The following is a 15,819-nucleotide window of genomic DNA, read 5'->3' as shown; positions in this document are numbered from 1 at the left end:
ATGACTGAAAATTAAACAAATGATCAATTTAGAATGATCTACTTTAACTATTTTAAGAATTACTGGACAAATATCCAGACAATTGTTGTAAATACCATGGTAACTATAGGTGTACGTTTGATATAATTCCTTCTGTTAAAAACCAAATTCATGTCAACATTATCTGAAGCAGAGATTAACTCACCTTTCTTCATCAGGCAGATGCAGCCAACGCAGGATGGTCAAAATCCTCCTTTCAAGAGGAATCACCCTGAAAAAAAATATACATTAAAGAATTTTTTTAAGGTTTACCAATAAAAATTCCTCAATATGGCTGATTTTATGGGACAATTGATTGGTAGATGTGTATATTTTTTTATTTGTGTTGATAAATCTAAAAACATATGATGACTTGCATGGGGACTTGCCTATTTAAAACAATAAATAATAGCTAAATTACAGTTGACATTATTGATATTGCTATCATTTTACATGCCATCTGCCATTTTTTAACTTGCCTTCTTTTCTTCTTTGAATCAGTTCACTGAGGCTCTTGGTTGCAAATCTCAAATCGTTAGTGGTTTCTGTTGTGACTGGGTGTTTGGGGGTATTGTCCTGCATGTGTTTTCATCTTTGTTGGTCAGTCTTTCCCTGCCCTTGTGATCATTACATCATGCAAGTGTGTATGTTTCCTGAAAGGAATCTGTCAGGATGGTGAGTATGTCAGTTGTGTAAGTACCACCCCGTAAGTGTTTTCATTTGTCTGCTATAAGTTCTACTACATTTCCATTTACAGTAATTGTTTTGAAAACTATTAAGACAAAATAGAGGCCCAAAATGTTGCTTTTAACTTTGATATTCTTAGGTTCATCATTTTAATTTTGCACTTGTATAATTACACCTTCCTATCGTAACAACGTTCACTCTTACTAATTTTGTTCTAATACCAAACATGCAGGGCTATTTAGCTCTAGCCCCCTGGGGCCACTGTCCTTCCTTAGCTAAATGGATCCAACTGCTTGTTGTCAGGTTCTGCACAATGACCCATTAATCTGAGTCATGTGTGTTGAAGCAGGGAACAATTAAAACAGGACAGTGCAGCACAGTGGCCCTTGAGAGCCAGAGTAGGATATTACATTTTTTCGTATGTTTGAAGTTTTTAGATTTACAAATATTACTTATGTTTCATCTCAAAACAAACTATATGAAAATTTAATAACATTATTTGTCCTCTCAAAAACCTGTATTTTTAATCTTCAAGATCAGATACTAGTTGTAGTCCTTTTTAAAGACAAAATGAACAGTACACATTACCATGTAAAGGGCCTTTACATCTGTTTTTTTCTAAAAAGCTTGCAGAGTGTTTTTTTCATCAGCTGGTGGTATCAGGGATGGTTGTGTTGCTTTAGCAAGTTGTGACTGAAGTAGCCCAGAAAAGGTCATAGACATATTCTAGTTTGGAAAAGAAATATTTCCTACTGTGACTTTTTAGACCTAAATACAGTCAAATGTCTAAAACTACTGAAAAATATTCCAGTACTAACTTAAGTACCAAGGCCAGAAGAAAGAAGCTGCTTTCACTCCTTGTTTCTCCGCTGTGATCCAGATCTGCAGAACAGAAGAAAGACAGTGATCAAAATCTAGTTTCTGATGGCTAATCTGTATTTTCCATGTGCTATATGCTAACTATTTTGTTCAGTCTTAAATAAAACTAATTACCATACTATTAAAACAATTAACTAATGCAGCAGGAAATGGTGCTATAATTTCAGGCAACACAAAATTCTTTCAAATGTGCTTAGTTATCGACTTTCATGATGAATTAGTTCAGTGTTCCTCAGTACTGGTCCTAAGGTCCTACTGCCCAGCATGGTTTAGATCTTTCCCAACTCCAACACATGTGATTCAGATTAACTGGATTGCCCATCAAGTTCTTTGCAGGCCTGTTGATCAACCATTTTTTTAGACTGGTGTGTTAAGTATCTAAATAAATATCTAAAGCATGCAGGGTAGTGGCACCTGAGGACCAGAATGGAGAAACACTTATAATTTACAATGTCTAAATCAGGAATCACCAACTCAGAACCTCAAAGAAAAATGTCTTGAAGGTTTTAGATGGTTCCCTGCTGAAACACACCTGATATAACTGAAATAGTTTTTTTTTTTCTGCAGTCTGAAATGCATTAACCATTCAAGTTTGTTGAATGTTTGGACATGTGCATAAAGTTATGTGGACAGCAGACAATTCCTGCCAAAATGCCTTCACATAACCACATCTGATGAAAACAAAATGCTTTTAGGATTTTATGTGCATTCAAACAGTAACCAGTGTGTGGAGCTGGAAGTTGTGGTCTATTAATCATTTATTGAGTTATCTGCTGAATGCATTTGAAACCAAGAAAAATTGGCAATTGCCCTTGGAGACACATTAGTTACAGTCACACAGTCATTAGCTATAGTCACAGTGCTGTGGCTAACAACTAGTGGTGTTTGGCATAGCTTAGTATTGAGACTGCAACCACATGAAGTTGATTAGTTTAAGTTCCTTCTAAACACAACCGGGTTGTTGTATGTTTCCTATACTTTATTCTAAGCTCGGCTGCTCATGTGAAACCATTGAGGGGTAATGAAGTAACTGCTAACCAGTATAACCACAGCACACTTTCACTATGGTTCATGTTGCTAGCCTGAGAGTTTGAAGTGATTTCAGTCAATAACAATCCATCCCAATCTGGAGAATACAGACCGGCTGTCCACCCCACCAGCGGTGATTCAGTTTCTCTCTTGTCCGTAAGCTGAAGGTGGCATTGAAAAACGGGTCATGCATGGTGTTTCCCACAATCCCATGAGACTCTGGGTAAAGACCCTGTAAAATATTAAGCATTTGTAATTATAATAGCAAACTTATGATTATTAAAAAAAACATACCATTTAAACTTAAAACATCAATAAAGAATCAGTTCTGCAGCAGTGTCACAACAAGAACAGACTACAAGGGCAAATTTAACATGGCCATTAGCAAACATTTGTGTTTACTTAGCTTTAAACATATGAGTACTCATTAACAGGCTTGCTGTACTGTAACTTCTCGTCTTGCCAAACAAAAACTCTACATTACTCTACTCTACATTATGACAATTTACTTACTGTGGCTAAGGTGTATAAATTTGGAAAGGTCTTTGATGGGTATACTGGTCGCATGTATGGTGCTGATGTACCACAAGTTCCTGAAAGGAGACAAGTGTAAACTCTTAAGCACAAACCAAAATCCCTCACTAGACACATGCATCTAGACTAATTATTTTCAAATATTAAAAATGTACAAGATCTTTCCTCACAGAATCAGCCACCCCACAATCACCATGACTCCATTGTGAGGCAGAGGAATAATAAGGAAAAACGGCATACTGAGTTTGTGAAGGTTGGGAATGACAGATTTGCTCTTCTTCAGGTAGGAGGCTCTGAACCCATCGACAGATAGCATGATGAGAGGAGGACGGATGAAACTGGGGAGCAAAGAAATTATACGAATATTTGCAGTTATTTTAATGATGAATGGGGGAGTAAAATACTCATGTTGAGAACATTAGAGGAGAACGGCTGACAAATGAATGGGAACAAGCCCAAACGTTACCAGAGGCAGATTCAGAAAAGGGTCTCCGAGGCCCAACCAACTTTGAATTAAGACAGAGCAGTGACACTGTTAAGGGTTTGCAATAACAACGACCAGTAGTGAACTTCCTAAAGGGGCCCCACCTCCACCTCTCGTCCTTCCACTAGTAGTTGTGAATCTTATGTAAACAAAAAAGAGGTTTATAAAAATTAGAAGTTTTCAATCGGGCAGTGACAAAAGAAGGATTAAAACAAACTACTAAAGAGAAGACCAAAATAGTGATGAGTAGTGCAGATAATTCAGAAGCTAAATGACTACCTGGGTGTCAGGAGACTGAAAATAAAAACAGATCATTTTGATAATATCACATTAAAGCTGTGTAGTTCGGCTTAACTGTAAATCTAGGAATGTTAAGTTATCTGATATGTACTACTTAAGTTCATGGATGATAGCTGTATACAAGTGGTGTTCATATTTTATTTTCCATGTCCGTTAGGCTTTATATTTCTAAAAACTACTCATGTATGTACTGTATTAGCTGTGAATGTAATCCCGAAGGGTCATAATGCAGGTCTCAGCATATAGTTTTATATTCTGTATTGAAACTACATTAAATCCTATTGCCCCTGTTTAATTAAAGGATAATAGTAAAAGAAGTAAAAGTAGAAAAAGTGAAAGTCATCAAAGCCATTTAAAATTTGCAACCGTAGAATTTAACAACATATTTAACAATAATATTATTAAAATGTTATTGTCCTTATTATAAGTATACATTATCATAATAAAAGGGCAATGAACACTGGTTGGAGGGGCCCCTGTGAAATTTTCCTTGGGGCCCCCCGAGACTCAAGAATCACCTCTGAAAATGACATCCCCCACTGGTTTTAGGACTGCTTATTTTACTTTGGTTTTACCTTGTGGCTATTACCATCTTGGATTTTTTAAAACATTTTTACTTAAACTGGAACCATCAACACACTAAAAGAATACTTTAATAACACTCAACCCGTATATAGCCTCTTCAATAGCCCATAAAAGTTGCCATCTTTCATAAAAGTGGCCAGTTTTGACTAAGATCATATTAATCCCTTTGTGGGAGTCCTAAATTTGTTTTATTTGCAGGAAGCTGCAAAGAAAGCTATAACTTTGTCACATTGGAAAAAATTAGCAAGTGTGTTTTTGCATGTGGTGATCTCATGATAACAAGTTGAAGACTATCAATAGTCTGTCATATTCACTTAGCAAGTATTTCTTTGGTATTTTGTTAAGATTTAAATTATGTATAAGAACTTTGGGAACGTTCCCAGTTTATTCATTTTAAGGCCTTGAAGCTATATAAATCTTTTATATACAATTAGATTATTCTGGACTGCACTTAATGATCCTTATTTGCTTATAATTTATCCACTTGGAATTACTTGAATAAAAAGGAATTAAGGGGAATTCTGCATTAGTGCACACATAAGTCAGATTACCAGTAAATGAGTAAAAGACAGCCTTTTTTTAATCACAAAACATCTAACATGTAAGACATTTTAACCTTTTAATAAAAACGTTTAACTCATCTAATGGTTAATACTAAATTATTTTAAACACAATGATGTAAGCATCTCAAAAATCTGGCATGGGACCACAAAAAGATCAAGGGATAGTATGAAAGAAAACAAGAGGAACATTGGGTTACATGGCAACAGGTCAATAACATGTTTGGAGATTAAAACAAAGAGCACCTTAAAAGGCAGAGTTTTGGAAAACAGCAAAATAATGTGTGTACAAATTGTGGAATCTAGAGAACACAATTTTGTCAAAAGATTGGGGCAAAGTGAAGGAATGTTCTGTCAGAATAAACACATTCTTTTTGGAAATCATGGATGCTGCATTCTCTAAACTAAAAAATGGACCATCGAGCTTCCTATCAGCAGCCACTTTAGAACCCTGTACCAAACAAGATCCAGGACTGTTGAGCAACTAGAATAATATATGAGACATGAATGGGACAACTTTCTTCTCCCAAATGTTTAATACCTGACTCCTTCCTTTCCCAGACGTTGATGCTACTTAGCTTGTCTGAGACATGCTGCTACCACCAAATTAAAGATGAGCTAATATCTAATATGAAATGATAAAAAAAAGGTATTACTTACAATTGGGTTGTAATTAAAGATCATTTTAGGTGCGCTATGTGAAGCTTTTTTGTGTGTGTATGCTTCTTGCAAGTCCTTCAACTCTGTAATAGTTATGTCATAGTGTACACACATTGAAGTGCACACAAACATCACTGTACTTATTGATTTTGTCTAAAATGTGGGTCTGTTAAATTGAGATTCATCTTGGCTGTAAAATACTTGCTATTGATTATGATAATTATTCCACTTTAAACTAGAAGACAGCATGATTTGTACCATTACTGTATCTACTAAATCTACTGAATATTATTAACAGTCTTACCCTGCAGGGCATTCAGCAGTCTTGATCTCTTCACAGTCTTCATGTAGCCATGAAGTCTCACCTCATAAAGAAATGAGAAGATGCAGTCATCACCCATATTAAATCTGATTTCAAATAAATTTCTACATTTTATTGTGAAAATGCCTAATGACAAGTACCTTTGCAGAGGGACTTGTAGTTGGAGCAGCAGTCTCCTTTCTCCAAACAGTCCTCTGAGCAGTGGCAGGCATGGTTGTGATTCCTCTCCTCCCCACAGCGATCCTGCGTGCACTCGAAACCTCCGCCTGAAACACAAGAGTAAGGCACTTCATTACAGAAATTTCACTGCTATTGGTTCCACAACATATATATATATATATATATATATATATATATATATATATATATATATATATCTTTATCTTGGTTTTGGAAAATGTCCTTCTGCTGCCTAAATATTTTCAAGATGAACTGTGGTTACTTTTGGCTCCTCCAGCCATGGTCTAAATTAGAATAAGATGAGAAATATGGTTTTGTACAAGCTTATTTTGTAGCAGTTATGTAATAAGCGCAGTAATAGTAACCTTTATAAATAGACATGTGCATAAGAGTGATGCTTGTAACATGCACATATTTTTGTCTGCACACATTAAGATAACTATGACTATTTTCCTGTATATATATATATATATATATATATATATATATATATATATATATGTATATGTATAGAACATAAGAAATAGACTTTGTATGACAGTCACAAACAGGACAGGGAAATCAGAGAAAACTTAGAACACTAAAATGAAAAACAATCAAATCTTTACTTATTGGCTTTTCTATAAAACAAAAAAACAGAAAAAGAAAGAAAGTTAAGAAAAAAAAAAAGATCATGAGAAGTGATATTGTGCAAAACTGACCTGTTTTCAGACAGTGCTCATCAAAGTCAGAGCAGCAGCTGTAGTAGGTTTTACACAGATTGTCACATCTGCATCCCGGAGGATCGGCCACCTCCAGCTCAAAGCACCTCCCCTTACAGGTGCCTGCTGTGCTGACCCACGCTGAGTCAACTGTAGGGAGCAAGGGGCTACAGTCAGACACAACTGATGCAAACATTTCCCAGTTTTAATTCAGATATGAAATCTCATCCTTTCCCTTTAGAGTAGAAGAAATTGTTTGAAAACCATGTGTTTGAGTTTACACTTTCACTCTTGTGACTTGTTTAGTTCAGTTTGACTCATGAGTTTGTTCATTAAGAAACTGATAGAATTTTTTTTCCCAACTGATACTCTATGGCCTTCACCTTTTTAGTGTGAAAAACATGTACAACAAACATTTTTATTAAGTGAATTATTTATATTGCATGTAGAATTTTGGTCAACTTGACCCAGGAGTTGACCAAATTATGGGGATAATTGGTGCAATTTGTCACCATAGTAATAATTAAATGAAGAGATTTGCTTTATAACTCAACTGTGTCCATGCAGTTGGTGAGTGTGTGTTTCTTTAAAAGCCAAAGCAAATCTCTGGACAATTTTAAAACATTGTCAAATATCTTAACCAAAATGCTTTAATTTAGTGAGAGAGACTTTTGATGACTGAACTAAATGTATACTCTATATGTTGGGTCAATTTGATGCATTTGGGTAACTCTTTGTTAATTATCATGGTTCAGTCCAATCAGATTTGTAAGAGTAAATGTAACATATTAACCAAGGAGCTGGCTGATTTTTCTTGTCCCCTTTTAACTTAAATGACAGGAGTGTGAGGTATTTAATTTAATAGGGTAGTTAGAGCTAGGCACTCCAGGCACCAGAACACAGGAACAGGTTGGGCAATTGAATTCAAGTGAAGTTTGAATTCATAAGGGGCCAAATTCTAGATTAACTAGAAGGAGTCAGAGCACTTACTGCCTCCAGGCAATTCTACTTTTTATTTATGTATTTATTACTTTTTTTTTTTTTTCAAATGACTGCATTATTTTTGAGTTAGAAGCTCTAATAGCAAAATTATCACTATCTCTGCATAGTAAAGAATCCTTTAAAAAAATTCCTGGATCCAGACGTTGATATGTATCACCCCCAAAATCTAATCAATTGTTCCTTATTCCATTTCTAAGATTTCCTGAATAAAGACAGACAAACCAATGATGCCAAATACATGACCTCCTCCCTGGTGGACGTAATAATTTAATATTTCACCCATTTAGAAGCAGATTAGGTATAGAATACATTTTCCTCTACTATTAAAAAAAAAAGTTTTGTGGACACATAGCCTAAAATTGAATCCAGCTGATGTCAGTTGTGACCGATAGATAACAGAAAATTTTGGTTTTCATTTATGGATAGCAAAGTCAGTCTAGTAATCTCAACGAATAATCAGACTCCAGTCCTCAGGGCCCACCGTCCTGCAGACTTCAGATGTTTTCCCTGCTTTAACACACATGATTCAAATTATTGCCTCAATAGCAGACTTGTGCAGAGCTGGTCAGAGATCCATTAAATGTGAATCAGATGCGTTGCAGCAGAGAAACCTCTGCAGGATACCTGCAGGATAGCGGGCCTTGAGAACCAGGGTTGGGAATCACTGAATCAAACTATCTAAACAGTGAAATTATGAGAGAAACATTCAGCTCCACGGATCACAGCTAGGTTTGAAAATAGTTTAATTTCATGTATAAATGATGACAATCCAACAAAACGAAGTTAAGCATCATCAGAAATACAAATTAATTATATATTTACCCCCAACTGGAGCAGCTCTAGCTTCAGTGGACATGTATAATTAAACTTAAATTCTCATTTGTTTTGTCAATTGGCATGAATAAGCTATTAGAATGGCTCATTCATGCTTTCTGAAATATTCCATATTAAAACACTTTTGCATTTGAAAGCAATTAATATCAATATAGAAGAGAAAACCAGTGTTGTGAATGAACCAGACCAGCGAGCAATGAATGACTAGCAAAAAAACCATGGCTACACAAATTTTGGTAAATTTAGCAACCAACTCGCCAGGTGTTAGCAGTGTTAACCTGGGCAAATGACAAAAACAGCTGTCTATGAAGTTTTACTGGACCTTGCCTCATAAATGAACTTTGCTGGATAAAGATTGATTAAATTTTTTTTTTGTTGTTGTTTTTGAGTACATCAGAAGAGCTGACATTACATGAAATGCACACCAATATGAATATCAGAGAGGTGGGAAAGCAAGAGTGGAGCAATGTCTGTGGTGTTTGTGAAGCATCTGCTTTTCAATCCCTGTGGAGGAGTTCCATCTTCAGTCATCCTCTTTTCAAGTTAAACATGTTATAGCAAAGCTGAGGGGGGCGGTGACTTTCACTAAAGACTGTTTCATTGTGCAACTTATGGGCCTGTTGAAATACAAGTCTATGTCGTTAAATTGTGAAGCAACTGTGGTTCAATTTAGCTATGTTTGAACTTTGTTCTGAATTTTAGGATTTGAATGACTGAAAACAGTGTCATAGTTAAACAAAAGAAAAGAGTATGGTTAGCTCTTAGATTATTAACATATGTATATGAGTGACAGCAGTTGAGTCTTACATCTGCCATGGCTCTTGGCTGGGAGTTACAGTTGAGTAATTGCTAAGAGAGCTCATTCCATAGTGGTATATAAAAACCCAGCAGGACAGAGGGCTAGTACAACAGATGGCTGTGGACTCCTTGTCCACAACTATCTGTGAACAAGAGGGGTCAAGGGGACGTGTGAGCTCAACAAAGTCAACAAAGATATCAAATGAATCATAGGATTTGGAGAGCACCCAGTTCCGACTTTTTACGCTGTTGCCTTTGCTCTGAATGTTGTCTAGGAAAGCTGTAAACTTGCTTTATTTCCCCTGCTGTCTTTCAACTGTAAACTGAGGCCAAAAGCAGCAACATGTGGCAAGGAATCAATGACTTTCAGGCTGACCAGTAAAAACTGTACCATTTTTAAAGTGAATTCTGCAGAACTGCAACATTTCACAAAATCATTGAAGCAGAAATTGTAATGCAGATAAAGTTTGGCAAAATGTGTGACAATTATTATTATTAAGGTTATTATATTATATTATTGGAGCTCCTTGACTAAGGTAAGGAGAAATGGAAACCTTAAATTGGCCTTAACCTCTTGAGTGCCTATTTTTTTTAAAGCCGCAGCTTGAAAATTGCATACACATAATGACATAAGCATATCTCTCTAACCACTAAAGCTATCTGAATAGTTTTGATATCATAGTAAAGGTAATGCTTGTGAGATTTGTTAATATGTGCAAATGTGTTACTAGTAAAGACTAAATGAAGATAGCACACAAATAAAAACATTTTGAGACCGACTTAAAAAAAACGAGGCACATGAGGCCATTGACAATATAATATCTTTAATTCCTGGAATTAGGTAAAAGCTCAAAGTTTGTGTTATATCACATATTTAATTTCAAAAGACTGCTGTAAACTCCCAATCAGAGCCAGCTTCCTCTGTGCTTGTTGGTAATACCTCTTGACATTAAAATCACTTCATACTATTAATTCTGTGGCACCAAAAGACTGTAAAATGCAATAACATCTTTATGAAATAACATGATTTTTTTTAAAAGTTTGTGTTAAAAACTAAAATATCATACTAACAGTTATAAAAGAATATGATAATTAAATTAAAGAAAATCATGTCAAAAGCAATGATCAAAATCTTTCCTCACCTTTAGTCTGAGGTGGTGCGCTGTCTCCTCCCTCTAAAGGCCGGCTCGCTTGAAACACGTAAGCTCTGCTGACATCTGTACCCCACAGGCAAAATACAACCACTACCTGCACAAAACCAAAGACAACATTTTTTTTTATTATTATTTATTTATTTAGTCTTTTTTTTTCCACTGCTCACTGTTGATGTTAAACATTTGGCTCAGCGGCAGCTCACAAGTGAGCAGAGCATTAACGTCCTACTGAAAAACAATTTAAAATGGGAAAGTGGTCACTTGGATATTTTTCTGTCTAAACTGGGAATGCTTGTTTTGTCCCTTTTCTCACTTCTGAGTTCCTCTCATGTTCATGTTCATGGCCAGGGAAAGAGCTGAAGTTGGTTTTTGGTTCTACTGCTCTTTTAGGTCAATGAGTTCAACCCAACATTGATAAAGATTCATTTAACAGTCCAGTTACAATTAGCAGAGTGCTGCATTCATTACTATATACTGCAATCACAAAATGAACAAAAATTACACCAAAGTTCTTGTTTAACCTCAAGGATAAGCCTTTAGATTCGTGTCAAGTGCAGAATTGGGACCACTTTTCTTTTGCAGGATGATTAAAATGCTAAAAACAGAAATCATTGATGTTTTCAAGAAGAAGACCTTAAATCTTTTAAGCTCGTCTGAACATGTATGTAACATTAAAAGCATAATAGATTAGACTTGTTTCCAAGATTCCTTCAGGTAAGGTAGTTAAACACTAGGAAATGGTTGAACCTCCTTGGTTCAAGTGATTAAATTAAGTTTATTCAAGTTCAGTTTATTTAACTTAATAGTTTTAAGTTATACTTACTCAACTTATTTAGTTTCTTTCTAATAAATAATATGAATGACTGACACAATTTCATGGAAAATAAACTTAATAGATTCAAGTTAAATGATTAATTCTAAAGCAATAAATGTGAAATTAATGTAACTGTGCAAACATGTTATTTTAGTTTCTAAATTGGGAGTATATTACTACACCAAGAAATATTGAAAGAAAACAACCGATAACAGTGAGCAGCTTTATTTCTAAACACAGCTACCAGTGGTGTGTGTCTTTTTAACATTCAAACAGAACATTCCCACAATATTCCCAAATGTAAACATAACACAGGCAGTAAAGAGCATAGATCAAATTTACAACAATCACAAAAGCTTAAATTCTAGCTGAATATGTATTTCCCATGAGTCTTTGCTGTCTTGCCACAATTGGTACTAAATCATAATAGATTAACTTGGATAAGCTCTGTTCAATCATTCAATGCAAATTGAAGCAATTTATTGGCTCCTGATTTCAACTTAACTGACTCACCAAAAGTAAGATATCAAAACTAGTAATTGGGATTCATGTAAAAAAATATATATATATATATATTTGTGCTTCAGATCAGCTACAGCACTCGTTTAGAGTGAGCCCCAAATTATGGGCCATTATGGGACAGCAGACCCTTTGAATAGCTCACAGAAATGCATAAAATGAACATAACATTATGTCACATTATTAATTCATTGCTAATAACTATTTTTTAGAGACACCAGCACACATTGCATTTTACCGCTATGTACTATGTTGTTACAGAGATCATATTTATTTGCTATATCACTGTGAGATGAGACTGCTTTGAAGATTACCAAAATATAAATTAATAATGTCGTATTTTGTATTTTACACAAAAATATATAGCATAGTGATTGACTGGCGACTTGTCCAGGGTGTACCTGCCATTCACCTGCTAATTGCTTTGATAAGCCCCAGCTTCCCGAATGAATGAATGAATGAATGAATGAATGAATGAATATTATTAATATTTTTTGAACATTTTAAGTCTGAATTTGAGATCCTTGAATAAACCTTATAAATTAACTAAAATGTGAAACTATTTACTGAACATGGTTGCTTTTCGCTTTGCTCTGACAGTTACAGAGACATATATTGAAGCTGTCATATAAAAGGGAAAATAAATACATTTATTACATGGACTAATTTTAGGTAACAAATCACCACTAATCACCACACATGGGACATATGGGTACCTCACCAGGTTTTTGTTGCTGTGCCAAACTGTAACCAAAACAAATTTAAGAAATTCAGCTGTGGTTGGGACTAAAAAGATTTATTTCAAGTCATGTTACCTCTATGTTCCACTGAATGCGGAAGTGGCATGGAAGTGCAAAGTTTTACCGTTGATCGCAGCAACTTTAGTCAGTCAGAGTGCCTCCACCAGTTGCTCCGCACAGCGTTTCTAAAAAGCCTCTGAAGCACCGTGATGCTCAGCTTCTCTAAAAATATGCAACTGTTCTATTTTTGCGCCTTACTTCCTGGAAACCACATCAATCTAGAGCATAGTGGATCTTTTAGGCAATAAAGTCAGTTGATGAAAAGCAAAGTGGATGTGGTCGATTTAAAAAATAAACCACTATGTGCAGGCTTTTGGTTTCAGCATAACTGACAGCACAGGCACCAAGCCATCAGGTGAGAGAGGGTCTCACTTCGCACTTGACACCATGGACGACGAGACGCTTGGAGGTGGAAAATCACATCATTTTGTATGACACCAAACATCCCTACTTTATAAAGAGCAAGTTTATAGCTCTTTTTAAATGCCCATAAGTACCAACGCTCAGAGTACAGAGTAGCCATGATTACATGCTAGCCCAATTTGAAAGATTCATTAAAGGAGAAAATGATTTTTATGATAAGGGCATCTTTTTTTTATTATTATTATTTTTAGTAAATAGAAGTAAAAAACGTTTGAACTTGTCAGTTTTGGAGTTCAAAACTGACAAGCCTACAAAAATAAAGTTTTTATGAGCTTTTTTTTTTTTTAATCTAGGCCTGGTTTGATGTGGGCAAAAACAGATAACTGGGCTGTTAAATAGTTCTTTTTATTTTTATTTTTATTTTTATTTTTTTAGCTTAAACACAAAATGCACTTTTAAAACAGCAGTTATTTCAACTTTCTTTTTGTAAAAAAAAATGGTAAAATTTGACAAGATAGAGGAAAAATTAGGCAGACATTTCTTCAGGACTCACTTCAGCTTCCCTTCTGTTCATAGATATGCCAAGATTATTTGCCAAGTTCATATTGTTTTCTTTCAACCACCATCACAGTCACCATTCCATCACAGGACTCTTTTGTGTGTGTGTGTCAGAATTAGAACTATATAAACAAATGAAAAGGTCAGCCTATATCAGTAATGTTTATATAGGGTCCCATAAAAGAAGTGACAATGTTGAAAGTGGGCCATCATCTTTCAATTGCTTCAATCATCAGAACTAACAAGTATCTTTCTGCCCAGAGATCCCCAAACTCCTTCATTTAAAAAACTCACAAAAAGACATGGGCCTACAATAAAAGATTCAGCTTTAGTCTGATATTATTCTGATGTTTTCTTCTTGGCTTTGCATTCATCTTTTTAGAAATAGATATGGGCCACATTTTCCAATATTAGTGTCAGGAGGTTTTTGTTTGTGGTTTATTGTGGCATATTTCATCATCAGGTCCTTAGAAATGGGCCCTTTTGTTCTTGAAAAGAAAAGAAAATATATTTTTTTATTTTATTTTATTTTATTTTATTTTATTTTATTTTATTTATTTATTCATTTATTTGACATTCGGTAACTGTCCGTGAATTAAAATAGATCAGATGGTTTAATAAGAAAAAGAAAGTAAAACAACTAGGTTTACTTCTTTTATTTTAAGTGTTAAACGTAACATTTTCTGTCAAGAATTAGCCTATATGATTTAAACAGGATGAAGCATTTCATTGGAAATTAATAATACAGACTTCTCAGGTGACTGACAACTAAATCTTCAGTTATTGTGATCATGATGCAGCTTAAATCCACACCGTGACGGACGGAAACGAAGGCAATCCACGGTGTAACCATTAACCTACAGCTTTTGCTTACATTTGCCTCCCCCAGGTAAACAAACCTGTGTTACTGTTGACATTGAGCTGTTCTGGGCAATCCATCATCATCATGCATCTTGCGCAGCGTTTGTCAGACCAACCGCAGCCATAGCTGCTCCATATTTCATATCCCTCTTAAGAGTTATGTAATGTCCACTTTCTTGAGGTAAAAGCCAAAATTTTAGTGCCGACGCTGATGCGAGGCAAAGAAATCTGTCACTGTCAGGTCGATATATCAATTCTGCAACAATGCTATCTCTTTTTTTTCGGGGCAGAGGTGGGGAGCTGGGAAACACTTCGGCTATCCGAATGAAAGCTAAAACAAAGCGACACCAGAGCCACACAACAACACTGTGACAGTCTTACCGTACCAAATTTTCCAGTTGCATGTTCCAAACGGCTAATCCACCTTTAGTATTCCCAAAGACCCAAAGCTCGGAAATCTGTGGTCCGAAATAGGCACTTCTGCAGATCGATGGAGCAGAGCGCAGGGGTCCAGCTCTTTCTCTCTCACTCTTGTTTGCCTTTGCTCTGCCTGCTTCTCTCGGTCTTGGGCCAATGAGCATGAAGTAACGGTGACAGCTGCGCTCTGGTACAAGAGTGCGTCAGGTCGGGGTGACGCTCCGGAGTCCAACACAGTCAGCAGCACTGAGCTGACCGCGCGCGCTCGCGCGCTCGCACACACACACACATACGAAGAGCAAGAGAGAGGAGGTGAGTGGATAAGACACAAGAGGAGGCGCACAAGGGGAAGGGAACGGTTTGGATAATCTCCCCACATGAGCCTGGACAACTGATTAGGCTAGATTTTAGACCATCAAAATGTTTCCGGTTGATTTGGGGGTTAGGGCTGGGGGGGTCATAATGACACTTCATAGATAAGTTAAAACAAATAAACAACTTTAGTTTGCTTGCTAAGTATTAAAACCAATGTTGTAATTAGGTCTTTGAAAATGAACGCAAGAACAAAGAAATTATTCTTTGGAATTACAGTGTAATTTTTTTAATGCATTAACGCACAAACAAGAAATAATGTGACATCATCTCATTGAGAAAAGCTGATGTAGGTGCCATGTCACAGAGGTGAACCAAATACACACACACAACTGACAGTTTTCAAGCCTTACATTCAAAGGATGGCTGCAGGATGAGCCATTTGATA

The 15,819-nt window shown here is 35.7% G+C and overlaps 1 protein-coding gene across 2 annotated transcripts in view; it reads right to left on the bottom strand.

Annotated features, from left to right (window-relative positions):
• Positions 1-15,270, bottom strand: part of LOC121656680 (ectonucleotide pyrophosphatase/phosphodiesterase family member 2) — a 47,598-nt gene extending 32,328 nt beyond the window's left edge. For both annotated transcript variants that reach the window (XR_006013440.1, XM_042011798.1), the window contains exons 1-10: positions 15,029-15,270; positions 10,716-10,821; positions 6,940-7,089; positions 6,199-6,324; positions 6,041-6,101; positions 3,388-3,485; positions 3,127-3,206; positions 2,726-2,845; positions 1,532-1,587; positions 185-250 (exon numbers count right to left, since the gene is read on the bottom strand). Coding sequence is in view for 1 of the 2 variants with exons in the window: in XM_042011798.1 (XP_041867732.1) it covers positions 185-250; positions 1,532-1,587; positions 2,726-2,845; positions 3,127-3,206; positions 3,388-3,485; positions 6,041-6,101; positions 6,199-6,324; positions 6,940-7,089; positions 10,716-10,821; positions 15,029-15,223 (1,058 nt within the window). In the remaining variant the exon portion in view is untranslated. The remainder of the gene's footprint in view (positions 1-184; positions 251-1,531; positions 1,588-2,725; positions 2,846-3,126; positions 3,207-3,387; positions 3,486-6,040; positions 6,102-6,198; positions 6,325-6,939; positions 7,090-10,715; positions 10,822-15,028) is intronic.
• Positions 15,271-15,819: the final 549 nt, after the last annotated feature.

The sequence above is a fragment of the Melanotaenia boesemani genome, chromosome 17 (assembly GCF_017639745.1).
Source record: "Melanotaenia boesemani isolate fMelBoe1 chromosome 17, fMelBoe1.pri, whole genome shotgun sequence".
Lineage (NCBI taxonomy): Eukaryota > Metazoa > Chordata > Actinopteri > Atheriniformes > Melanotaeniidae > Melanotaenia > Melanotaenia boesemani.
Note: the sequence above shows the minus strand (reverse complement) of the source record. Positions and strands in the feature narration are given on the sequence as shown.